Source organism: Schistocerca piceifrons, chromosome 2 (assembly GCF_021461385.2).
Source record: "Schistocerca piceifrons isolate TAMUIC-IGC-003096 chromosome 2, iqSchPice1.1, whole genome shotgun sequence".
NCBI classification, from domain to species: Eukaryota; Metazoa; Arthropoda; class Insecta; order Orthoptera; family Acrididae; genus Schistocerca; species Schistocerca piceifrons.
In genome coordinates, this window is record NC_060139.1 from 420,130,667 (window position 1) to 420,157,834 (window position 27,168).

The following is a 27,168-nucleotide window of genomic DNA, read 5'->3' on the forward strand; positions in this document are numbered from 1 at the left end:
AAAAAGAAACAGACGCAGTAATTTGTATTTTGCTCACAGTTTCACATGTGGAATAGCATTAACTAAAACTGTACAGTAACTTAAGTCTATGTGGTGACAAAATTTCAAAATATGTTTAATACAGGTAGTTTACAACAAACTGCATGTAACAGAAGTGACAGCAAAAACACATTCATGGAAATGTCCAACTGATTTTACCTTAAACGCACCATCACCTTCTGCTGTGGTGATATTGGCTGTCTGAACCTCGAGTCCTTCTTTATAATCATGGACTGGATCTTATTTAGCAAGAAAAAAACTGCTGTTTCGACATTCTAAAATACTTGAAGAAGGACTGTTCCTCGTCTTCCAGCTCCTTGTATAGTGTATGGAACTCTCCGTCGTCGTCTCTGCGTTTCAACATATTTCTAACCCACATCCTCCTCCGCTGCATTTCTTCTTCTTCATCAAGTGTTATCGCAATCACTTTCAAACTTCTTAAATTGAATTTAAGCATCTTCGCGCTTCCGGTAGTTCCTTCGTCAGTCGTCACACAAACTGTAAATAAACAAAGCCAAATTGGTGAGACCTTCTGTGACGTCACAGGACGTTACGTTGACGTTCCGGGTAGTGCGAATGCTCGGACGATCTTGTGGCAATTGACGTTCCATGACGTGACGGAGACGTTCCGTTAAGTGTGACTGGACCTTTATTCATTTAAATACTCTGATATTTGACTTGGGTTTACAATAAAATCGTCGCTAGTGGACTGGCTTGACGTAAAGCCCGGTCCACACGCAACGATCTGTCTGCGCAGACATCGGTGCAGATGTCTGTACATGCAAAAGATTGCTGCAAATGTGGTGTGTTCACACGACACAAACCCCAATCTACTACTCGCCCGCCATCTGTCGGTGTAGAAAAGAAATATCAGTGGCAAGCGACTACGCTCCCCGTAAACGTCAAACATTTAATTCAGTTATTTTGAAATATAGAAATGGAGGAAGTTCTGTTGTGGTCTGTGTTCGCAACTTGTGTTGCAAAAAACATTCAGACCAACCGCAGGAAACAGAGAAAGCGGGTAAAATGGTGTAGACAGTGGCTGCTAAAGCGAAAGCAGTTTTCTCACGTAAATTTACTGAGAGAGTTGCAGGACGAACCTAACGACTGGCGAAATTATTTGCGGATGGATGTCGAAACTTATAATTATCTCTTAAAGCTTGTAACCCTTCATATTATGAGAAAAAATACTTGTATAAGAAGGGCAATTTCTCCTCATGAACGGCTGGCGGTAACATTGACACTCCAATTTCATCTTCAATTGTACTCCTGCTTGGTCTTGGCGTTTCCTGATCACTAAGAAAGCCAAGCAGATCAAAATACCATAACGTTGGCTGGTATACTTGATCTACTCCTACACCAGATCTAGATTTCTGAACTTTGGATAACTCAATTAGAGCATTGTATGCTGCAGTCTTTTTGTCTCGGTCACTATATTCTTTACTTTTAATCTTCCACAAACATGGGTGGTTTCTACATATTTCAATGAATTCACTTACAAACTCTTGAGAACACTGACGAGTATCAGCCAATTTAATGCCCTGTGCACGCAAACACTAGACTGAGCAAACAGCTGTTTCGCGCCAGATTTGCGGCGATCTCCTGTCCACACGCTCCAACTTGTCTGCGCAGATGTGGTTTGAACCCACAGATTTGAGAGGTTTCGCTCAAACCTCCAACTCCAACTTCCAGTTTTGCACACACCTCAGGTTGGTGCAAATCTTCTGTCCACACGCAACGATCTGTCTGCGCAGATGTGATGTGCGCAGACATTTGCGCAGACAGATCGTAACGTGTGGACGGGCCTTAACGTGACGGTCCAGTGACAGCCGATTTGAATGCTGCCATTTGATGTGCGTTGTGCAATATGTTTTGACGTCGCAGGACCTGACGCAAAGTGACGGCCAGTGTTTAGCGTTTACTTGCACAGCCTGCTGTACTTGTAGTGTCTGAACACTGCAGCCAGCCAAAGAGATTATCCGTGGTGTCAGCTGACTGGGACTATCATGTTGCGTGTTTGTATTGTTGTAATGTGTTTACACCGTAATTGCCGAACACAAACAATTTAATGTCACCGAAAACAGTCCAATAAGTGTACTTCACTTCATGAATGACAGTACGGTTTTAGTAGTCGAATCTTAACTAAAAACTGACGGAAAGTAAATGAATTTGGTGCAAGAGTGGTACAACTATTCATTAAGGTCAATGATTTAAGATCGTAAACAAACACGGAACAGAGCGACGTAAGGCGTTCAAATTACATAAGTACTTCGAATGGGGGGTAAGACTTACGTTTCGAGTCCCAGTTTCGCTTACTTAGTTACTGAATCGGAATGGTGCCCCTAGAATGAATAATAAAACACGATAATTTTGCATTTATGTGTACTATTACTGCTGTGTACGTGCGGGGTGTCGAATGGTGTAAAACCTGTACACAGTAATAAATGAGAGCTCAAGACGACACAATGGAGAAGGGATTCGAGCTTGGTGGTCCAGATCGCAAATTTTTCGAACTGAAACGACTGGTTTCTGTGGGCAGCATACGACTTGCTACCCGTTACGAGGTTGGAAGGAGACAGCTTCTCGCATTTGTCATGGGGTACGTGGTTGTTTATTATTAAATTTCTTAATAGATAGCAAAGCTTGGACAGTTGAAATTGGGCAACAGATTTTTTTTTCCGAATGTGTGATGTAGCTTGTGCTAATACGAAGGAATGGTTCTCGGTTCATTGATCAACACATTAAATGTTATTCTGTTCCTTGAGACGGATTCTGTTGCTTACTATGATGGTGCTTAACAAACGTATTTAACGTTGACAGTGTTTCATCAGTCAACAGTGAGTATGCTTGATGTGAAGCCATTTTAGTGCCTTCTGCACGTACTTACCAAATCTTTTCTCGCTCTCCCATTATATCCCAATAATATGTTCCATAATTTGAAAACAATCGCTGGGAACGACACTTGTTTATTACATAACTGCAACGTTCTGCTTCGTCTCCTTGGAATCATCCAGGTTTCTATCATCTGTACAGAATAAGCCAGTTTGATGACTCAGTTAATGAGGCTGGTTACAACTTCTAAAGTGAACAGTGATCATTGTGTTTATTTACTTTGAAGATTGAGAACCATTCTAACATTCTACTGAACAGGTATGGGTAAACGGCTCAAAAGCCACAGACTGATAGTGGTTAGGTGGTAATCCAAAGTGTGATTTAGGCTCATGTATCTGTTTCATAATCTAGTAGTATATATGCTACAATAAAGAACAGATCATTTGACATAAGAGAACGAAAAGTTCAATACTAATGGTTGTCATCCAAGTATCTTTAATCCTCAGTGTGTTCTAAAAGCAAATACAATTAACATCTGTAAGAGCATAACAAATTTTCATTCATGAACATCATTTTATTAACTTGATGTTGCATGTGTTAAGTTAATTGCATGATTTGAATAAAATTGGTGTAGGGTTATAATGCTACATTTAAAATGGATTATTTTTGTGTATGATTATATGCAGTTCATTTAATGATTGGTAAGTAGCACAGTCTCTGTTAGTTCCTCCAATGTTGGCAACAAGTTTCGTCCAATGAACTCCATCAGCTGCCAGGTTTTCAGCTTCTTCCCAGTCCATGTCCATACATTGAAAATCCTTTGCAAAAGTTCATTTCCAGACATTATAAGGTCTTTTACTTCTGTATCCATCCATTGAGTTCCACATCAGTTCTGATTTGGCAATTCTTCCACCTTTCAGGAGTAGAACATGATCTGCAAGCATATCTTCTTCCAGCAGTGTCTTTATGCACGCTGCATAGAACACTTCTTGTCAGCACTTCATCATTTGAATTGTGGTCATAATGGCTGATCCAAAAATTTGCCTCAAGAATTGTTGGTGAAAATTATTGAGCTTGTGTGCTAATTTTGCCGACTTTTTCCAGGTATCGGAAGTATATATATCCATTGGCAGGATGCCATATATGATCTGAATTCATTGGAAAACAGCAGAAGTTTTTCTAGTTCTGCTTATGATGTCTGCATCTATGTCCCCGTTGTTAGGCCTATAGATACAGCTGTCGAGATACAGAAATTGGTCAGCATCTTGTAGTACCTTCTGTTGCGCTATAATTTGAGGAGATACATTTCCATTTTTTATACTCATGGTTTTTGTTTTATCATTGTTTATTTTTTGTCCCACAGTCATTACGTCTGGTTTGGTAGCCATTAGTTGTAAAGTTCGTGGTGTTCCTACCAGAAGAATGAAGTTGTCAGCAAAATCCAGATGTGTAAGCCAAGATTTCTCATTCAGTCACATCCACATGTGGGAGTTGTGCATAGTTTTTCATATTATGAAGTCTAAGACTAACGTGAAAAGGAATGGTTGCAAAGTGCATCCTTGCCAGTGTCTTGTGTCCATTGTAGAAGAACGAGGCAAAAGACTTTGTCTGGTACCAAGACAGTTTGGTTACATTTCCTTTCTTCAGTAGTTTAACGATGATGCAATGCCTCCAGTTTTGTGGAATTTGCGTTGTTTGCCAACAGGTACTGCACAGTTTAGTAAGGTGATGAATTGAATTTGGATCTGTATTTTTCAAAATTTCAGCTGACATCACCTCCAAACCAGCTTCTTTATTGTTTGTAAGTGTTCTGATTGCTGTGAATACCTCTGCTTGTCTGATATAACCTATTCTTACCATTAGCTCTTGCCTTTTTGGGTCATTTTTGAAGTTGTAGGTTTTAAGTGATTGGGCTGGTGTAAGTACCAGCACATCCGACAGCTTGTTCATCTTTTGTGATCAGAAGTTTGCTATTTTTATCCTTTACAGGGCAAACTGTGGGCCCCAGAAAGTTTTCGGACGAGATGGATGTCGTTTTGAGAGAGAGCATTTTGTGCCCTTCTAATTTTTCATTCAAGACACCCTTTTTTCCAACTGCTTTTGACTGTGCAATCTAACTCAGCCTGTGAAGTAGCTTGGATTTAATGAAAATGAACAATTTTGTCTTTGAAATTATTCACTTTACTAGTGATACTTGTTTAAATTAAATAAGAAAAATTATGTACCTCAAGCAATAATCATTTCCACGGGTATTGTCTCCTGTCCTGGAATGAAAGGTCCTATCATTAGATGCTGGCTTGACTGTGAATGGGCAGTTAGTGGTAGGTCTTGGGTTCTGAATGAGGGAGGCAGAGATCAGTGGAAACCCGAGTAACTAAACTCGTGCCCCTTACTATCAAGTTTTAAGCACTAAAACTCAGCCAGTGTGATGCAAATTACATATTTATAAATGATATAGTGGATAATGTCGTTAGCTCCATGATGTTTGCAGAGACGTGATTGCCCGTAAGAAAGTGGAAATGTCAAGAGATTATTGAACTGAGTGATGAATGATCAAGGGACTGGCATGTGATCCTGCTTGTAAATAAATTTAACTTATTGCACATACATAGGGGAAGATATGCACTGCTGCATATTTATGCTGTTGGTGATGAATTACTGAAACAGTAATTGCTGCAGGGATACCTAGCAGTGACCTTAAGTGAAATGACCACATAAATAAATGGTAGAACACAAGTGCTAGACTGTAATTAATAGAAAGAATTTTAAGGGAATATAATTCATCCATGAAAGAAAACACTTACAAGATACACATTCAACCAATTCTTGAGTATTGATCATCATTATGGGACCCATACCAGGTTGAATTAATAGAAGAGGCAGACAAGAATCAATGGAGAATGACACGTTTTGTCGCAGGATCATCTAGTTGGCATGAGAAGGGTATGGAGATGCTCAATAATCTCTGGTTTCAGATGCTACAAGAGAAATGGCATGCATCACGGAGAGGCTTGCTGTTGCAATTCCAAGGGAGTACACTACGGGAAGAGTTGGACAGCATATTACTTCCTACCACATGTGTCTCACAAAAATTACCACAGTGAGAAAATTCAAGAAAACAGAGCAAATTCAGAGATTTACCGACAAACATTTTTCCATGCACCAATCGCGATTGGAACTAGGCGGGGGTTTAGATAGTGGCATCAGAAGTACCCTTTGGCACACACTGTCTGTCGGCTTGTGGAGTATAGATGTAGATGGGAAGCTTGCTGTGTCCAATGTCAGGGTGAAGCAAATAGAAAAGGATTGAAATCTTTTAATAGTCAGTGGTTTGAACTTACGGCAAGTAATGGTACTCATTTGGGAAGTGGTTTCAGAATTAGGAAGGATCACCTTGTGCAATCTGTGTGTATGCCTAAAGGACTCACTCATTGTTTTGAAGAGGCTGATCTGGTAGCCATTGGGTGAACAGGGTGCTATCAGCTGCAGATTGTGGCACACACTTGAATGAACATTGTTTATCGTCTCGACTTTGAGTTATACTTTGATAATTTCAGTGACTGGCCGAGAAATGTGAGAAGACCGGCCTTGCTCATGGAATTTCAAGGAATTGCACAATCTGCAACATTTCCTCAGAACTGATCATGGCCCACTGGTTCGGAGACCAGTGGAGAACCTGAATTGGAGACTGAAGTTTCTGCGTCATTCTAGCCTGCTACTTCCTTCACTAGTGCCACAGGGTTCAGAAATGTATAATCCCTCCTAAATGGCTCATGGATGCACTGCTGATAAGATGTTGTTACCAAGTTAGCTTTGTGTGGGGTGGACACAAGAGTGTCTTAGATTAGGTGACTCTACAACCTGTTCAGGGAATTACAATGAGGCTATTAAAATCTTTGTCATCATCTGCTTAAGCATTCACAGCAAAGTGCCCAAATTTGATTTACTCCTAAAAAGAAATGAAGTTAACATAAGACTAGTTACAGAAAGGTTTCGAAAACTGGAAATTGAGAGCAGTAATTATTTTAAGGTAAATCTTAGTTTATATTGAAAAGAGAGGCTAATGGGAAATGGTGTGGTGTATTAGTTGCAGTGTGAAAGTAACTCATATCTACCAAGATATAAATTGAGGCTGCCTTTGAGATTGTTTGATCAAGACTAAAGACTCAGTATCGAGGGTGGGCATCAACTTGTAATTAGGTCCTGCTATTGACCTTCAGACTCATCCCAGATCGAACAGCAAACTTTAGAGAAACATCTGCTCACTAAATATGTATGTTCTGTAAACAAACAATGGAAGGTTCAGAATGGAATAATGACAATATTATGAAAAGGATGCTACTTACCATATAGTGGAGGTGTTAAGTCACAGATAGGCACAACTCAAAGAGTGTCAAACAAGTAAGCTTTGGGCCAAAAAGGCCTTCTTTCAAATTAGACATCACACACACACACACACACACACACACACACACATACCTTAAAATAATTACTGCTCTCAATTTCCAGTTTTCGAAACCTTTCTGTAACTAGTCTTATGTTAACTTCATTTCTTTTTAGGAGTAAATCAAATTTGGGCACTTTGCTGTGAACACACACACACACACACACACACACACACACACACACACACACACACACACACACACCAACCAACTCATTCATGCAAACACAAATCACACACATGTGACCACTGTCTCTGGATGCTGAGACCATCTCTGCTCTAAGGTGATTAGCAATCTATCCTTTCCATAATACTGTCTATGTTATGCAACTGTACTATCATCAGTGGAGGAGACTTTAATCATCCAATGGTCAGCTCAGAAATGTACACATTTGCAAGCGGAAAGTGTGATAAGACATCCTGCAAAACAGTACTAAATGCTTACTCTGGAAACCACCTAGAACCGAAATTTTGGAAGTGCACTCATAGCAGAAATACACTGGTGAGCCAGAACATTATGATCACTGCCCACTGCGACATTGAATGGCACCTGGTAGTGTTTGAGGCATGTGATGCAGCAAAAGGAAAGTATACAAGCACAGCAAAGACAAATGGGGAATTGTTCTAGTGATGATTTGAAGTGCAAATGAGGAAATATGACATAAACAACTTTGACAAATGACAGATTGTTATGGCCAGGTACCTGGGAATTGGCATCTCAGTAATGGTGAAGCTGATCAACTGTCCACTTTCCACTGTCATTAGCTTCCATGGAAAGTGATTGAAGAGTGGTCAAACTGCAAGCAGGTGACATGGTGTTGGATGTCACATCTCATCACAGAACGTAATGGCCAGTGGCTTACCCACACAGTAAATTGGGATAGGCGGCGATCAGTGGCAGATCTGATGATAAGAGTTCAAAAGATGGACCAACATGCTGATAAGCACTAGTGCAGCACTTGTTAATGTTAGTGTTTTGGCAGAATAGTTCAAGAAATATCTTTAAATTGAAAGGCAAGGTGGCTGGAATTGGCTTTTGCAGTGTAGACACCACCAAGCGCAGCTCTTGTGCCAGGCTCTCTTGTTGCATCAAGCATTTTTTTGACTGTTTACTTGGTCTGTCATTTACCACAAACTTTGTTTTGATATCTTTAACAATTTGTAAAACAAAAGGAGTTCACATCATATTTAGCTAGTAGTAAGTAAAGGATCACGTCAGATAGTTCATGAAGTTTTCACAATGGATGAATGGGGACAAGTTATTGCTGATGTCCCACTGGTTTCAATTTTGGGACCAGTTATGTTAGTACTGTATATAAATAGCCTTCCATCTTTATATGGTATAACAGAAATAGTGTACTTTGCTAATAAAACGATCCCTCTATTTAAGCCCAATAGAAGAGCAACAATAGAAGGAGCAAGGAACAAAGTATTCAGAAAAATTATTGTTTGTTTCTCAGTAAATGCTACCACTTAACTTAGAAAAAACAAGGTTGATTCAATTCTGTACAAAGTGGGATATATCATCATGAATAACAATAGTGCTTGGTTGAAAGGAAATATTTAACACTGAATGAACCAAATTGTAGGTTGTGCATACTGATCAAAACTAGAACTCAACTATTACTGACCTTCCCAAGTGCCTCAGATAAGGAATATTTTTTTCTATGTGTGTTTGTTGATTATCATGGTGAAGGTCTCAGAAAGTTACTGATTTTGCTAATGTCTTAAGGAATAATGTTCTCAGACCTTTCTATACACAGGCACAAAATACCTATTGCACAAAAACATGTAAGGATACCTGGTTTCCACCATCGAAGTCACATACACAACTACCTATAAAAGAAACTAGGAGTACAAACAACATCCTCACAATAAATGTACACTCTTATGAAGTTAATTGTGAGCAACTAGTCGAAATTTTAGAAAAATACCAGTATTCATAAATATAACACTATGAACGAAAAAAAGGCTCTACTAACCTTACTCTTCCACAGGAAGGAGCAAAGTATGTATTCGTAAAAATATTCAGCCAAGTCCCTTTGCAGTAACAGTGCTGCTGTGGAGTGAGAGTTTTAAAAACAAATGGAAATAATTTATTCTTGACAAATCCTTCTACTTCATAGATTAATTTCTGAACGTTTGGAATTTATATGTGTTTGGGTTTATCATTGAAAATACTGTTTATTCAACATAATCATAAAATGAATTAAATTGTGTAACAATCAAACTGCAAAGAATATCCATCTGTCATTCTTTTGTTCTATGTCCAGAGACAACATCTGTGATCAAAGAATCTACATGGTACATATAATACAGCAGACAATTTGCGGTACACACCACTCTCCATACGAGTGACAGTGATATTTGGAGTTGAAGCATACACGATGACTAGAAAGAGTAATGACTGAAGGTTTACTCAGAAACACAGGCAATGTTAGTAGAAAGCTGGGAACATCGAGTGTCATCGTGGAATCGTAATTGGTTGTGTTCAATGTTAGATGCTCTCTCTGAACTGGTGTTTGCCTCACCGATGTAAATGCTGGCTTAGGTCTGTCAATGGATATTGTGATGGAAGTGCCATTGATCGAATATTCTGTCGTGGCATGCCAGCGTGTATAGGGGCCATCATACAGTAGTTGTAGATGTTTTCAAATGGCATCATGTCAGATGAAAATCTGCTTGCAGGAATGCAAGATGTAGAGAAAGAATGGTTGTTGGATAGGGTGCTTCGTTGAAACAGCAGGGTGGGTCTTCAATTGTAGGTATTCAGCTAAATCTTTTTCTTCAGTGACATTCTTTGATATGTCAGAGAAGAATTTTTTAGGTAGTTGCAGTGTTTACCCATACACTAATTCAGCTGATGTCACTTTTGTGTCGGACCAACCTGATTTAAGTTTTCCATGAGTTCCCTAATTCGCTTCAGGCAAATGCCGGGATGGTTCCTTTGAAAGTGCATGGCTGATTTCCTTCTCCATCCTCCCCTAATCTGACCTTGTGCTCTGTCTCTAATGACCATGTTGATGGGACGTTAAACACTAATCTCCTCCTCCACTTGTCACTTCTGGGTCATTTTTAAAAGCAATCTGGAAATTTAATAATACAATAAGAACACTATGAGTCAAATGTTCTGTGGCATGGAGTCTTAAGTGAGATCTTTAATGTCAAAGGAGCTGTTCCAGAGAACCATCAGCGGTGGGCTGATAGGCATAGATTCCACTTTGATTGATACCAGGCAAAAGTGGAAGTATTTCACAGAGACATGACTTGAACTACTTGCCCTCATCAATAGAGTTGCGTAGGGGTACACAAAAAATGGGCAATCCACTCAGAAAGGAAGGGCATGCCTATAGTTATTGCTGTTGCATCCTTCATTGAATATGTTTCAGACCGATGAGAAAAACGGTTTATCGCTGTCAGGCAGTATGGGTTCCTTCAGACAGTCCTAAAAGTCCCACAGTGTCAGTATGGACACGTTTAAATGGTTGACTTGCTGGGGTGAAAATACCAAGCAAAGCCAGAATGTGCCGAGTTATTTTGTTGCAACTGCAACAATACCCTGGCAGACAAATGATGTGCAATCCTGCTTGGTATTTGGCCAAAGAATAGCCTTTTTCACTAGTCGTGTACTAGCTTTTACTCCTGGATGAGGGAGGCTGCGAAGAGAGAAAATTGCTTGCTGGCAGAAATGTGGAGTTACGACTGATGGCACTTATGACATTGATACATCACGGTTTAATGCTACTTCAAGCATAGTATTTGAATATGCCGGAGCTATAAGCCTGATGATGCTATGAGAAATGTATTCAACTTGTTGTCTCCATTCAGAGCGTCAGCAAGTGCTATGAAATCAAGTTCATCCATGAGAGCGTCAATGCGAGATGGCGTCTGCAGGTCCAGTCTGATGACCATCAACATGTGGTATATCTGTACTGAACTTTCGAATGAAATCTAAATGCTGCACCAGGTGCAATGATGCTTTGTCTGGCTTCTGGCACATAGTAAAAGTGAGGTGACGATGCTCTTTGATAAGGATGAAGTGACTACTTTCAAGTATGTGCCAAAAATTTTTGATTGAGACATAAGTCACATGCAGTTCACAGTCATATGTGGACCAATTTGCTTGTGGTAGTCATGTTACCAGTCAAGTTCTACAAATTGTGGTAATTTAGCTCCATTGGTAGTTTATGATACATCCACTGTATAAATGAGAGCTGTGTCAGAGTATGAACTAATAATGCTGTGTCTGAAATAGCAACTTTTATTCTGGCAAAGGGTGCTTTCATTTTAATCAGTCTTTTGCTCTATGCCTTGAGGCTTTTGTGAATCTTTTAGAAACTTGGAGTACCAGCAAAGCTTGATTGTACACAAAACCTTGATATAAACTAAACAGCTCCAGAAACAGCAAAATTCATGTATTGTTGTGTGCTGTGCAAATTGCTAAATAGCTTCCAGTCAGTCTTGAAGTGACAGGATTCCTTTTGCATTGACAGGGTACACGAAGAAGCTGTGTTACTGTAATGTGGACAACATTACAAGCTGTTCATCAAGATGGACATAACTGTGTAAGTCTCTAGTTGTCTTGCCCATGAAGTGCTGGAAAGGTGGTGACATCGCACGGTTCAAAAGGCATTAGCACAAATGTGTATAGTCAAAATAAAATAGAAATAGTGGTTTTGGTTATACCTTCTGGTACAGTTGGTATATGCTGAGAAGCATAGCTGAGGTCTTTGTTGAAGAAAGCTGTCTTTCCATGAATGTGCATAACGAATTCTTCAATATGTGACAGAAGGTAGCTGTCAGACATTGTTCTGGCACTAAGCTAATGAAAACCATCTCAAGGGTAGCACACATTTCTCACATTAGGTTCAATGTGAAGTGGTGATGACCAGCTACTATCTAATGGGTGACAGATACCTTGTGGTTTGTATCTTGAATTTGTCTGGTGGTAGCTAATGAGGCATTATGGAAACTGGTTGGCCTGCTGGGATGTCAGTTTGGTGCACCGATGAGTGTTTTGCCAATACTGGAGAGGTAATGGATGGGCGACTTCAGGTAACAGGTGAAGCAGGTCATTGTGTGGCGAATCGCCATTGATAACTTTGATACCACCTTGGTTACCATGGTGTCAGTGTCCATGATAGACAACTGTGTGGTAAAGTCAGGCATGCATCAATGGCAGTTATCTAGAAGGCGGCCATAAAATAATAAGTCTGCTCCATCAGTCAGTCAGAGCATGTCAGTGAAATAGAATCTACATTTGAATTCACATTGAAGATTGGAGTTGAGATGCAAAGTGATATGTCTGTAGGCCTTGATGGAAGATCCTTGAACAGTGTACAGGTGACTGCCATTGGCATTTTTTCTTGAAAGATGAAAAGAAGGGTAAACTGAGACATCAACTCCCATATCAATGAAGAGTGGCTTGTTATAAACTGGTATTGGTGGTTGCCCTGGAATCAGCTGCTGTCACTACTGATTTCTGGCAGCATTTTCCCTGTCAGAGAGAGGTGAACACTGCTGGGCTGCAGCTCCTAATTTTTTGTGATACTGGAAGATATTATTTATGGTGGATGAACACTGGTATCTGATGGAAGATCATCACAATTGCAACACATTGCTGGAGTGCCAGATTTGTAGGGCTGTGACTTGCTTAGATAGGTCAATTGCTTTCATTTTCAGTACTTACAGAGGACTCTACATCCTGGCAGAAGTGGTTGTGACACCTGTGAATGGATATAATTTGACTTAAGAGCCAGATATCCCTCAGGATATATTTGTTTGTTGCATTGTGTACCAGTGTGCAAAGACATCAATGTAGTTGGGTTGGTGTGTGGTTGCCAAGTTCTTTGGTATGGAACAATTTTTCAAGTCTCTTGATGACTGCATTTTTCTCAGTTCTTGTCAGTGTGGGTAAAGTCAAATTGGCTTTCAAACTGCATGAACCACAATACTGGATTGTCGAACCAGAATTGTTCAGGCATGCAATTTAATTTTTCATAAGTGTAATGCAATTTTCCAGCAGGTGTTTCAGTGTCTTGGGGGCACCAAATGTCATGTAAAAATACTATTTATTTCGACACAACATATAATTGTTAGTTACAATGCAGAACCATCAAACTGCAAACGATATCTATATATTATTCATTTGTTCAAAGTTCATGGAAACGTGAATAATCAAAGAATCTACACTGCACATGAAATATAACAGATGATTTACCATCTGCAGGTTATGAAGTTTGTCGTAGATTAAGATTAAAGTGAAGTTTCAGTTATGTAAATGATCAGCATACAGCCACACTTTCACAGAGAAACTGTATCTTGTTTGTAAACCTACTGACACATTCCACACCACAGTGAGATGTCACAAATGTAAGACACTGCATATGTAATGTAACTGATAGTAGCCATGGATATAACATTTACTATTCTCCTGAAATAGTAATCAGCTGCAGAACTTCACAAGCACTGTGTGTGTGTGTGTGTGTGTGTGTGTGTGTGTGTGTGTGTGTGTGTGTGTGTGTAAAAGAAAGAAAGAAATAAACTTTATGAAACTGAGTTTTAAACCTGAGACCTTATGCATTGTAGGTTATTGTACTGAACGGCTCCTTCAGTACTGTTTCACAATTGATCTGGAGAAAACAAGCTTTTAGCTCCTGAGAGGTAGAGTCTGCCAATAGGAACTGTACTAAGTAACTCAAGGAGTTAGAGGGATATGTAACTGAAGACTCATTGTTTATGGAGACTGATATTGATTTTCTGACTGATTCCCAAAAAGAATTTAAAGTCATGTGAAGCACCCTGTGATAACTTGGTTTTAGACCCAACCTTCTTTATCAAGTTAAGTTTGTATCGTGCTATGATTGTCAGATGTTACAGTAAAACAAACAAATCATTAATCATAGATAATCAAAGAAGAATACTATGCAGCAGAATTATAATCAATGTCAGTCTTAACCTCACACAGAAGTCATGTTAAGGGAAGTGGGAACAGATACACAAAACAGACACTGCAGATGAATTAATTTAATTCAAATTTTTAAGCATGTCCCTACAGCACTTTGAATCTCGATTTTTCTTAGAGCAATCAAATGTAAGATTAAATGAAAGCAGCGCAGGGGATGGGTAACACATGGGTTTAAAGCGTCTTGGGTCAGGATGATAGAGCTGTACCTAGTCCAGAGGACAGCTTGTAGTCAACAGTTAAAATTCAATTCACATCAGTATTGTAAAATCCCGAAGTGTATTATCAGAAAAGTGAAACGCTACTATACACAAAAAATAATTAAAAAAACTAAGGATAAGCAAAACACAGTGTGGAGAATTATTAAACAAGACACAAATCAAACAAGTGAATGAAATATTGTCACCAGGTAATATCTCTGTCAGAAATGGTGGCACACGGTGATTATTCACCAGTAGTTTCAGTGATTACTTTCTTACGTGGTTGCAAATATAAACAACTATTTACAGAGGCATTAGATTTACTGTGGTATACACAGCTTCCACCATCAATGGGTATTAGTTTCAAAACTACAACGGCTCAGAAGATTGCTGTGATCACTATTTAATATCCTTTTTTGTGTTTTTTGCAAGTTGCTGATATCATCTGCTGTCATGATTGGAGCACTAATAAGCTATGTTTGTAATTAGTCAGTGACTCAAGGCATGTTTCCTGACACACTGAAATATGCAATAGTGGCATCCACCTATGAGAACTGAGATAAGAAAATCACTTTTAATTACTTATCCACTTCACTCTGTCTTGTCTTTTCAATAATCTTTGGAAGAATGGCTTACTATTTAATACCAATTCATTATTTACAGCCTAACTTGTTAACTTTCATAACATATTCTCTTCAGAGAAAACTATTTGCCTGCTGGTAATGGAAGTAAATTTTACTGTTTGTACACTACATGAAATTATTTGTTCCAGCTACCTAAAAAGCTTAACTGGAATTGACGTGTGGTGAAACCAATTAATACACTTAGTTCAGCATGGTATTCACAGAAAACTACCACACAAAATGTATTATCTTGAAGAGCTGGGTTGTGGCCTATCGAACTTTTCCATCTTGTTGTATTAGGTACAGTGATGTGAAAAATGAAAGGACAAAAATAACTTTATCATTATGTGTCACTGCCAACTTGCATGGCTCGATGGAACTTGAACCATACATAGAAAGAACTGCTAGAGTGTAGTACAGAAGGTAACTGAAAGAAATATGCAATGAAATGAACAGAAGTGACAATCTTTTTCATGGACATTAAAAAGCAAAACTTTGTTCTTAATAGGGTGGATGATCATCATGGGCAGTAATGCATGCTCTGCAATGTGCTCCCATGCTGGCCACTAGGTTGGTAAGGAGTTCTTGTGGTAGGACATTCCATTCATCCACCAGTCCAGTTGACAAATGCTGAACAATCTTTGATGCATGTGGGCGTGCTGCAGTATGTCTCCCCACCGCATCTCATATGTGCTGCATAGGATTCAAGTCAAGAAATGAGCAGCTCGGTCCATTTGCTGACTATCCTCTCATTCCAAGAGCTGCTCCACCTGTGCCGTTTGATGTGCTCATGCACTTTCATCCATAAAAATTAAGTCAGTGCCAAATGCACTCCTGAAATGTTGGACATGGGGAAGGAGTACTGGTTCACAGTAATGATGACTGGTGTGTGTAATTTGTTCAGATATCAAACAATGGAAAACCCAGGATGGAATGTAACAATACGAGAGAAGGAAAGTTGCTACTCACCATATAGCAGAGATGCTGAGCCGCGATAGGCACAGTTGCGCTTTTTTTTTTTTTTTGTGTGTGTGTGTGTGTGTGTGTGTGTGTGTGTGTGTGTGTGTGTGTGTGTGTGTGTGTGTGTGTGTGTACTGCTGACAAAGGCCTTAATGGCCGAAAGCTATGTTTGTGTGAATCTTTTTATTTGTTCAAATATTTAGAGATCAGTACACCCAAGCAACATTTTTCCTCCCCACACTATAACACCTAGACCACCAAAATGATCATGTTCAACAGTGTTCCTGGTTGCATTACATCTTCTTAGCCATGTGTGGGTACTTCAAAAATCACTACTGAATCTGCTGTGATCCAAAAGGATCACGCAGCCCCATTTCTCATTGGTTCCATCTCCATCCTCTTAGCACCATCACAAATGGTGCTGCCAATGTATGGGTGTCAGCAGAATGCAACATACTAGTTGCGGGCAGAGAGACCACTCCTGTTCAATCTCAGTGCCACTGCAGAACTAGATTTTGCATGCCTTGCAGTCCTGTTAAACGTAATTAAAATTGCGCTTGCTATTTGATGTGAGTCCCTCTCACCTGTAGCACAATGCAGTAGTCATCTGCTGCTATAGTTGGGCATGGTCACCCATTTTCTCTCTTTCAGGCAGCAGTCTTGTGGTTAAGAGGACCTGTGGTTCAGAGGACTCCCACTGTATGTGATGAAACAGTGCTGTGAGCAATGCAAAACTCCTGGGCTACACTCATCACACTTCGTCCTCCTTACAGTTGTTCCCTGTGTGAAGTCATGTAAATGTCTCCAGGCCATGTTATAATGAAGAACACTGCCACAGTGCACTGTAACAGCTTGCTGATTCACACACATTGTTTTTTTTTTTCCGTGTGCCTTCTACTGCCTCATTTTGTGGGGCAGTGTCCAACTCTATATGCACTACTAGGGGACCTACACTTCCACCAAACAGTTAATATCTTATGTTACTTTATCTTTCTCACTCTTAAGTTTTTCTGAGCAGTGTATTTTTTCTGTCTCTAAGCAAGTAAAGAAAATAAACTTCAGCACTAATAATAAAAACCATTTTAAATAGGGTTGTGGCACATGCAACCACAAAAAAGATTTAAAAATAATATTAATGTAGAATTTGCTAACTTGTTAATAAGATAAATTATTGGCTTTGTCCAATATAAATTAAAAGGAAATGTGTTACTGATGTTAAACTTGTAGTCATTGTCTTCCAGCCTCCCCCTCCCCCCCCCCCCCCCCCCCCACCCGCCACCCCCACCCAAAAAAACACACACACACACACACACACACACACACACACACACACACACACACACACACACACACACAAAACAAATTTATGGCATTGGATGGAAGTGCTACTCTGTGATGAAGAGGTTGGCCCAAAGAAGCCTCTTCGCTTGCCTGCCTCTAGGCATATTTTGTGATTATAAAGGCAATGATATTCTCAGAGGAAATGTTGCAGTATGTGATATGTAAAGTGTTCAACACACATTGTAAAACTCTGTTTTTGTCAAAAGAGTAAGGTTAGTTTTGTTTGTTGGTACCCATGCAGAGTGCATTAATCTGTTTGCTGGCCAGTTCTCCTCCAGTTGAATGATCACCTGTTTCATTTGCTCAGGTCACCATCTGGCTTGTCACCTCCTACAGTAGTACTTGAGTTAACTGAAAAGAGAATCTCTGGCATACTCATTTGTTATCCAGATCTGCTTACCAGCCCTATTATCTATTCATAGCTATAAATAGATGAAGCCATGAACTATCTGAAACGAATGATGTATTTCTCCACTATGGGCAGTTTGATACTAACAAACCTTACTGGGGAAAGATTGACTTCATAAAATCTGGTGAAATGTACATGGTTTATAATCTATGCAACCGTGCACTCAGTTTCAATAATGGGTTGGCAGACAACTTTCACCACTTTCTGTAATATATGAAATATATGATTTGTCTTTGGTTTACATAGTGTCTCTCTGAAGCCACTTGATGAAAGCCTAAGTTGCTTAACAGTCATTGCAAAATACAGAAAATTTATGTTTGTCACCCAATAAATTTTTGGGGCATCTAGTTAGCACAAGTACTGTCCTTACAGATACATAAAATTGTAAGAAGTATAAAATAGAATTGGAGACACTTGAAAGTTTCAGAATATTATTTAGTGGTAAGACAGAGCTTACAAAACCTGATTTTTAGCTGCAAAATATTTCCGGTGGCAGATCTGGATGCTGACCATAATTTATTGATTATGAACTGCAGAACTGAAGAAATTTCAGAAAGGTAATACATTACAGGAGATGGGATCTGAATAAGTTGAAAGAACCAGAGGTTGTTGAGAGTTTCAGTGGGAGTGCTATGCAATGACTGACTGGATCAGGTGTAACAATGGGTAGCTATAGAGACAAAATAGTGAAGACAACAGAGGATGAAATAGCCAAAAAGACAAGGCCCAGCAGAAATCCATGGGTAATGCGTGAGGTATTGAATGTAATTTATGAAAGGAGAAAATATATAAATGTAGCAAATGAAATAGACAAAAGAGATTACAGACATCTAAAAAATGAGATTGACAGGAAGTGAAAACTGGCAAAGCAGGAGAAATGCACGGCTGTAGAAGTATGCATGACTATGGGAAAGACAGACACAGTATATGGAAAAATTGAATATACCTTTGGAGATAAGGCAAGCACATGCATGAATATTAAGAGCTCATATGGCATGTCCATACTAAGCAAAGCAGGGAAGGCTGAGAGGCGGAAGAAATACTTGTGGGTCTGTATAAGGGAAACAAACTAGAAGATAACATTATAGAAAGAGAAGAAGCAGATCAAGTTGAGATGAATGATACAATACTGCAAGAAGAATTTGATAGAGCTATAAAAGGAGTTGAAACAAGGCTCTTGGAGTAGATGCCCACCTCTCAGATTTATTGAGGTCCTTGGGAAAGACGAATATAAGTAAACTATTCCAACTAGTATGCAAAATGAACATCAGATTTCAAAATAATGTAATAATTCCTTTTTTAAAGAAGATGGTGCTGAAAGGTGTGAATAAAATGTAACCATTAGTTTAATAAGACATGAAGTCATGATTGCAAAATATTGACAGAAAATTGGTAGAAGGTGACCTTGGGAAGATCAGTTTGGGCCCTTGAAATTTTGAAGGTAACAGGGATAAAATGCAGGGAGCAAAAGGCTATTTTCTGAAGATGGTAAAATAAAAGGAACAAAAAGTTATCTACAATTTGTACACAATTCAGGCTGCAGTAATGAGTTGAAAGACACGAAGGGGGAGCAGTATTTAAGAAAGGAGAGAGACAGGTTTGTAGTCTGTCCCCGGTGATATTCAGTCTGTACATTGAGCAATGAATAAATGAAACCAAGCAGAAATCTGGAAAGGAAATTAAATTTCAAGGGGAAGAAATAAAATATTTGCTATTTGATATTGTAATTATGTTAGAGATGGCAAATAACTCAGAGGGGCAGTTGAACGGAATGAATAGTGTCTTGAAAAGAGCTTGTGAGATGGATATCAAGGAGTAAAACAAGGGGAATGGAATATAGTGGAATTAAATTAGGTGTTATAGAATAGATTAGGAACTGCGAGGCTAAAAGTATTAGATGAGTTTTACTCTTTGGGAAATTAAATAACTGACGATGGCCAAAGTAGAGAGAATTTAAAGTACAGATTGGCGAAAAAGAGAAATTTGTTAACGCTTAATATAAATTTAAGTGTTAGGAAGTCATTTCTAAAGGTATTTGTATTGAATACCACCTTCTATAGGAGTGAAATCTGAGCAATAAGCAGTTCAGACAATAAGAGAACTGACGTTTTTGAAATGTGGTGTAACAGAAGAATACTGAAGATGGGTAGTGCTGGGTAGAGGAAGATCTGAATTCAATTGGGAGAAAAAGAAATATGTGGTGCAACTTAACTGAAAGAAGGGATTGGTTGGCGGACACATCCTGAGACATAAAGAAATCATCAGTTTGGTAAGAGACGGAAGTGAGGGCATAAAAATTGGAGAGGGAGACTGAGGCTTGAATACATCAACCAGGGTCAGATGCATGTAGGGTGCAGTGGTTATGCAGAGCTGAGGAGAATCGACTAGTGTAGAAAACTGTATCAAACTGGACTAAGAACTTCAACAATGACAACAACAGATTTCACAGTTGTTCAATATATTTTTGATGCAATAAGTTTCCCTGAAATACATTCCTACTGTATGTGTTCAGTGAAGAACTTCAGAATTAAGACATGAAGAACCCCAGAACTAAGACATGAATACTACAGGAACAACTGTGCGGGGATAGCAAATTTTCATGGAATGAGGAATAAGAAACATCTTTATATAACCTTAAAGACACTGACATTTTCCCCAGTTCTGGCACAGTAGGACATCAGTGCCATGACTGAACTGCAACTGACTGGTGGTTATGGGGTAGATGCAGTTTTAGTGAAAAATTGAGACACTGAAAAGTGAGTATTTTAGCCTGAAGACTACTCTTGAACTTAGAGAAGCATTACCCTGTAGGTGAGAAAGAGTTCTGTGCAGTTGTTTGGGGATCATTAAAATCCTACTATATTTGTTTAGCAGACCATTCACTGTTGTGATGGACCATCATTTCGTAACCCTATGGCGCAGTTGTCCACTGCAGTGGACAGCTGTTAATGTCATTACTTTGACATTCTTAATCAATCCTAAATATCTGCAAATGCATGCTGTCCACTCCAGTAGTTACTCCCTATTGCTGCTGTGCCCTGTGTGAATTTGCAGCCTCAGGATACCAAAAACACCAAAGAAGTGACTTTAACAGCCGTCCACTGTGGTGGACAACAGCATCGCAGGGTTAAGGAGGACTGACAAGTGTGAAGGTTTTGTTATGATGCCTTGCTGAAATGGAACTCAGAATACAGAAATATGATGTCACAGCGGCATAGAAAAGTAAACACAATTACACAGACTGTGTTATAAAGTATTTATTGGAGAAACATTCTAACACATCATATTCCATTCATCTTCATATTAACAAATTTTGCTATGGAACTAAGTGTGGGTAGCTTACTCCTCAGCTGAAAACCTTTAAACAATTAGAGGGGGAAAACACATCAAAGCAAAATTTCAGTTAAGCCTCTCTGACATCTGATCACTAGGCGTTTTAAAGTAATTCATTTCAGTTTGTTTGTGACAAGCAGTCCAGAAGTATTTTCATGCATCTCTGACATCTGATCACTTGGGATTTTTGCAAGCCATTGACAGAATTCACATCAAATGAATTTGCAATTGCGAATAAGGACTACCATCAGCTGTAGAATGGAATGATGACAGTGAAAATGTGTGCCGGTCCGAGACTCGAACCCTGATTTCCAATTTATCACGTGTGGTCGCCTTACCATTTGGCTATCTGTGCACGAGACATGGCCAGACCCAGACCTCCATATGTCGTCAACCGTGCATCTGCGAACTGTACTTGTGCATCCAACATTGTATATTCTCGTACAGGTCAGATGTTGTACTTGAAAGTTGCTTGCCCGGTATCGGAAGATAAATACGATATTGTAGTGCCTGTGTTATTCTGATTACAATGCAAAGTTCCTTTGGACATGCATGCAAGTCCAAAGAAACAGCCCCTGTGGCAACCACAGCTGTCATGAAATGCATCAAGTGAAATAATATTTGCAACTGTAGAATGGAATGATGACAATGAAACTCGAATCCGGATTTCCTATTTGTTGTTGTTGTTGTTGTGGTCTTCAGTCCTGAGACTGGTTTGATGCAGCTCTCCACGCTACTCTATCCTGTGCAAGCCTCTTCATCTCCCAGTATCTACTGCAACCTACATCCTTCTGAATCTGATTAGTGTATTCATCTCTTGGTCTCCCTCTACGATTTTTACCCTCCACGCTGCCCTCCAATACTAAATTTGTGATCCCTTGATGCCTCAGAACATGTCCTACTAACTGATCCCTTCTTCTAGTCTAGTTGTGCCACAAACACCTCCCCAATCCTGTTCAGTACCTCCTCATTCGTTATGTGATCTTCCCATCTAATCTTCTGCATTCTTCTGTAGCACCACATTTCAAAAGCTTCTATTCTCTTCTTGTCCAAACTATTTATCGTCCATGTTTCACTTCCACACATGGCTACACTCCTTACAAATACTCTCAGAAACGACTTCCTGACAATTAAATCTATACCCGATGTTAACAAATTTCTCTTCTTCAGAAACGCTTTCCTTGCCATTGCCAGTCTACATTTTATATCCTCTCTACTTCGACCATCATCAGTTATTTTGCTCCCCAAATAGCAAAACTCCTTTACTGCTTTAAGTATCTCATTTCCTAATCTAATTCCCTCAGCATCACCTGACTTAATTCGACTACATTCCATTATCCTCGTTTTGCTTTTGTTGATGTTCATCTTATATCCTCCTTTTAAGACACTGTCCATTTCGTTCAACTGCTCTTCCAAGTCCTTTGCTGTCTCTGACAGATTTACAATGTCATCGGCGAACCTTAAAGTTTTTATTTCTTCTCCATGGATTTTAATACCTACTCCGAATTATTCTTTTGTTTCCTTTACTGCTTGCTCAATATACAGCTTGAATAACATCGGGGAGAGGCTACAACCCTGCCTCACTCCCTTTCCAGCTGCTGCTTCCCTTTCATGCCCTTCGGCTCTTATAACTGCCATCTGGTTTCTGTACAAATTGTAAATAGCCTTTCGCTCCCTGTATTTTACTCCTGCCACCTTCAGAATTTGAAAGAGTGTCTTCCAGTCAACATTGTCAAAAGCTTTTTCTAAGTCTACAAATGCTAGAAACGTAGGTTGGCCTTTTCTTAATCTAGCTTCTAAGATAAGTCGTAGGGTCAGTATTGCCTCACGTGTCCCCATATTTCTACAGAATCCAAACTGATCTTCCCCAAGGTCGGCTTCTACCAGTTTTTCCATTCGTCTGTAAAGAAATCGCGTTAGTATTTTGCAGCCGTGACTTATTAAACTGATAGTTCGGTAATTTTCACATCTGTCAACCCCTGCTTTCTTTGGGATTGGAATTATTATATTCTTCTTGAAGTCTGAGGGTATTTCGCCTGTCTCATACATTTTGCTCACCAGATGGTAGAGTTTTGTCAGGACTGGCTCTCCCAAGGCTGTCAGTAGTTCTAATGGAATGTTGTCTACTCCGGGGGCCTTGTTTCAACTGAGGTCTTTCAGTGCTCTGTCAAACTCTTCACACAGTATCGTATCTCCCATTTCATCTTCATCTACATCCTCTTCCATTTCCATAATATTGTCCTCAAGTACATCGCCCTTGTATAGACCCTCTATATACTCTTTCCACCTTTCTGCTTTCCCTTCTTTGCTTAGAACTGGGTTTCCATCTGAGCTCTTGATATTCATACAAGTCGTTCTCTTTTCTCCAAAGGTCTCTTTAATTTTCCTGTAGGCAGTATCTATCTTACTCCTAATGAGATAAGCCTCTATATCCTTAAATTTGTCCTCTAGCCATCCCTGCTAAGCCATTTTGCACTTCCTGTCGATCTCATTTTTGAGACGTTTGTATTCCTTTTTGCCTGCTTCATTTACTGCATTTTTATATTTTCTCCTTTCGTCAATTAAATTCAATATTTCTTCTGTCACCCAAGGATTTCTATTAGCCCTCGTCTTTTTACCTACTTGATCCTCTGCTGCCTTCACTACTTCATCCCTCAAAGCTACCCATTCTTCTTCTACTGTATTTCTTTCCCCCATTCTTGTCAATTGTTCCCTTATGCTCTCCCTGAAACTCTTTACAGCCTCTGGTTCTTTCAGTTTATCCAGGTCCCATCTGCTTAAATTCCCACCTTTTTGCAGTTTCTTCAGTTTTAATCTACAGTTCATAACCAATAGATTGTGGTCAGAGTCCACATCTGCCCCTGGAAATGTCTTACAATTTAAAACCTAGTTCCTAAATCTCTGTCTTACCATTATATAATCTATCTGATACCTTTTAGTATCTCCAGGGTTCTTCCATGTATACAACCTTCTTTGATGATTCTTGAACCAAGTGTTAGCTATGATTAAATTATGCTCTGTGCAAAATTCTACCAGGCGGCTTCCTCTTTCATTTCTTGCCCCCAATCCATATTCACCGACTATGTTTCCTTCTCTCCCTTTTCCTACTGTCGAATTCCAGTCACCCATGACTATTAAATTTTCGTCTCCCTTCACTACCTGAATAATTTCTTTTATCTCATCATACATTTCTTCAATTTCTTCGTCATCTGCAGAGCTAGTTGGCATATAGACTTGTACTACTGTCGTAGGCATGGGCTTCGTGTCTATCTAGGCCACAACAATGCGTTCGCTGTGCTGTTCGTAGTAGCTTACCCGCATTCCTTTTGTTTTATTCATTATTAAACCTACTCCTGCATTACCCCTATTTGATTTTGTATTTATAACCCTGTATTCACATGACCAAAAGTCTTGTTCCTCCTGCCACCGAACTTCACTAATTCCCACTATATCCAACTTTAACCTATCCATTTCCCTTTTTAAATTTTCTAACCTACCTGCCCGATTAAGGGATGTGACATTCCAAGCTCCGATCCGTAGAACGCCAGTTTTCTTTCTCCTGATAACGACGTCCTCCTGAGTAGTCCCCGCCCGGAGATCCGAATGGGGGACTATTTTACCTCCGGAATATTTTACCCAAGAGGACGACATCATCATTTATTCATACAGTAAAGCTGCATGCCCTCGGGAAAAATTACGGCCGTAGTTTCCCCTTGCTTTCAGCCGTTTGCAGTACCAGCACAGCAAGGCCGTTTTGGTTAGTGTTACAAGGCCAGATCAGTCCATCATCCAGATTGTTGGCCCTGCAACTACTGAAAAGGCTGCTGCCCCTCTTCAGGAACCACACGTTTGTCTGGTCTCTCAACAGATACCCCTCCATTGTGGTTGCACCTACGGTACGGCTATCTGTATCACTGAGGCACGTAAGCTTCCCCACCAACGGCAAGGTCTATGGTTCATAGGGGGGATTTCCTATTTATCGCATGTATTCACCTTACCATTTGACTATCCGTGGATGAGTCACGGCCAGAGGAAACGTTCATATGTTGTCAACCAAGCATCTACGACCTGTACTCGTACATCCACTATGTATATTCGCATACAGGTCAAACGTTGTACTTGAATGTCGCTTGCCCGGTGTTGGTAGATAGATACGATAAGCAGGAAATCTGTCTTTGAGTGTCTGGCACAAATTTCATTGTCGTCATTCCACTCTACAGCCAATGATAGTCCTTATTTGCAGTTCCGAATTCATTTGATATGTTTTGTAACAGCTGTGGTCGCCGCAGTGCCTGTTCTTTTGGACTTACATGCAATAAGTGAGAAATCTGGGTTTGAGTTCCGGTCCGGCACAAATTTTCGATGTCGTCATTCCATTCTACAGCTGATGGTTGTCCTTATTTGCAATTTTGAATTCATTTGATGTGTTTTGTAATGGCTGTGGTCACTGCAGTGCCTGTTACTTTGAACATGCATGCATGTCCAAAGGAACTTTGCATCGTAATCAGAACAACACAGGCATGGCTATATCGTATTAACAGGATTAGGCATGGGTATCGTTAACAAAATCGCAACTAATTTGTGTGAAACTATGTATGCCATGGTAAGAAATGACAATGATGGAAGAATGTACCTTACTTTCTCATAGTTCAATTGATACTAAACTCCATATCAAGTAGCTCCATTCCACATGACTTAAATTGGCCTCTCAGGGAAGCTGCAAAGGTCAACAAACTGAATTTGATGAGTTATGGATTGACTATCTTACCTGCTACATTTTCACTAAAACCTCCAGAAGGTATCGTTCCTTGTGGAAGACGTAATTCCGAAACACTGTAGCCACTGGTGCCCTCAATACTTATCTTCTCACATTAAATACCTATCATCATTCCACAACCGCAATACCAGATCGGATACGTCTAGCATCTTGGCTGTACCTTTACATAACACAAAATCTTTCTCCGTGTCATTCTCCATCTCAGCCATAAGACTATGGAACGCGCTCCCCTGTGATCTGCATCTTATCCAGAACCACTCAACATTCAAGAGGGAACTCAAGACTTACATATTAGGGATGGTATAGCCACCATTGTTGTGCCCCTCTCATCTCTTTCTTTCGCCTCTCCATCATAGCTTCGAATTTTACCACTCTATTTCTCTTCCTCTAACCTATCTACCTCTTCTATATCTCTTTCACCCCATTCTATCGTCTTACGACTCTGCTTGATGAGAATAACTCACAAGCTGCAAGAATATAACGAGAAAATTCCCAACTAGCAATAGGACTGACATTCATAAAAGAAAAATATGTTTACTTTCATATACATAGTCACTACTGCTACTACCATTATTATTATTATTATTATTATTATTATTATTATTATTATTCTTGATTGTTATAATTATTTTTTGATTGTTATAATGATCATTGTACTACGTTTATAATCTCTATTTTTTTCTTTAACATAAATACTGTATAACATGTTATATGTCCTTAATGTTCTGTAGAAACTGAAATTTGTTGAATCTGAGTATGCCTGGTTAGGTGTAAGAGAGGGCCTGAAGGCCCTAATCTTGCCATGTAAAATAAATGCATAAATAAATAAATAAAATAAAGTTCAGTGATTACTTTCTGATGTAACAGCACAGATATCTCATTTTGGCTGTAGATCACTTCAGTTCTAAAAGGCTACTGATGATGTTTGTAACAAATCAGACCTATAAATTAAAAACATAGTTTAATGCTATTTGTTTACTGCTCTGTAAAATATTGCATCAGACACAATGCAGCGCCACTCTGTATGCTGTTCTCGGGCACAGGACAAGTTAGTTGTTGTCCGTCAACTATAAAGTGCCTTGACGACTGTCAAGTGATTAGAAGGTAACTGTAAATGGGTGTGTTTGGAGGTCTACTGAGAATTGTGTGTCAAAGGTACCCCAAATACTATCCACTCCTATGGATACTGTCTCTTCTGCAGGAAATACAAGGTCTATCACTATTTGTCCATTGGACTGTGAGTGGC

General features: G+C 39.4%; 1 protein-coding gene across 1 annotated transcript in view; it reads left to right on the top strand.

Annotated features, from left to right (window-relative positions):
- The first annotated feature begins 2,094 nt into the window (after nucleotides 1-2,094).
- The window catches only part of LOC124775441, a 55,038-nt gene continuing 29,964 nt past the window's right edge, over nucleotides 2,095-27,168 (top strand). Inside the window, exon 1 of the mRNA XM_047250273.1 lies at nucleotides 2,095-2,638. Within this exon, the coding sequence (XP_047106229.1) occupies nucleotides 2,484-2,638 (155 nt within the window). The 5' untranslated portion in view covers nucleotides 2,095-2,483. The remainder of the gene's footprint in view (nucleotides 2,639-27,168) is intronic.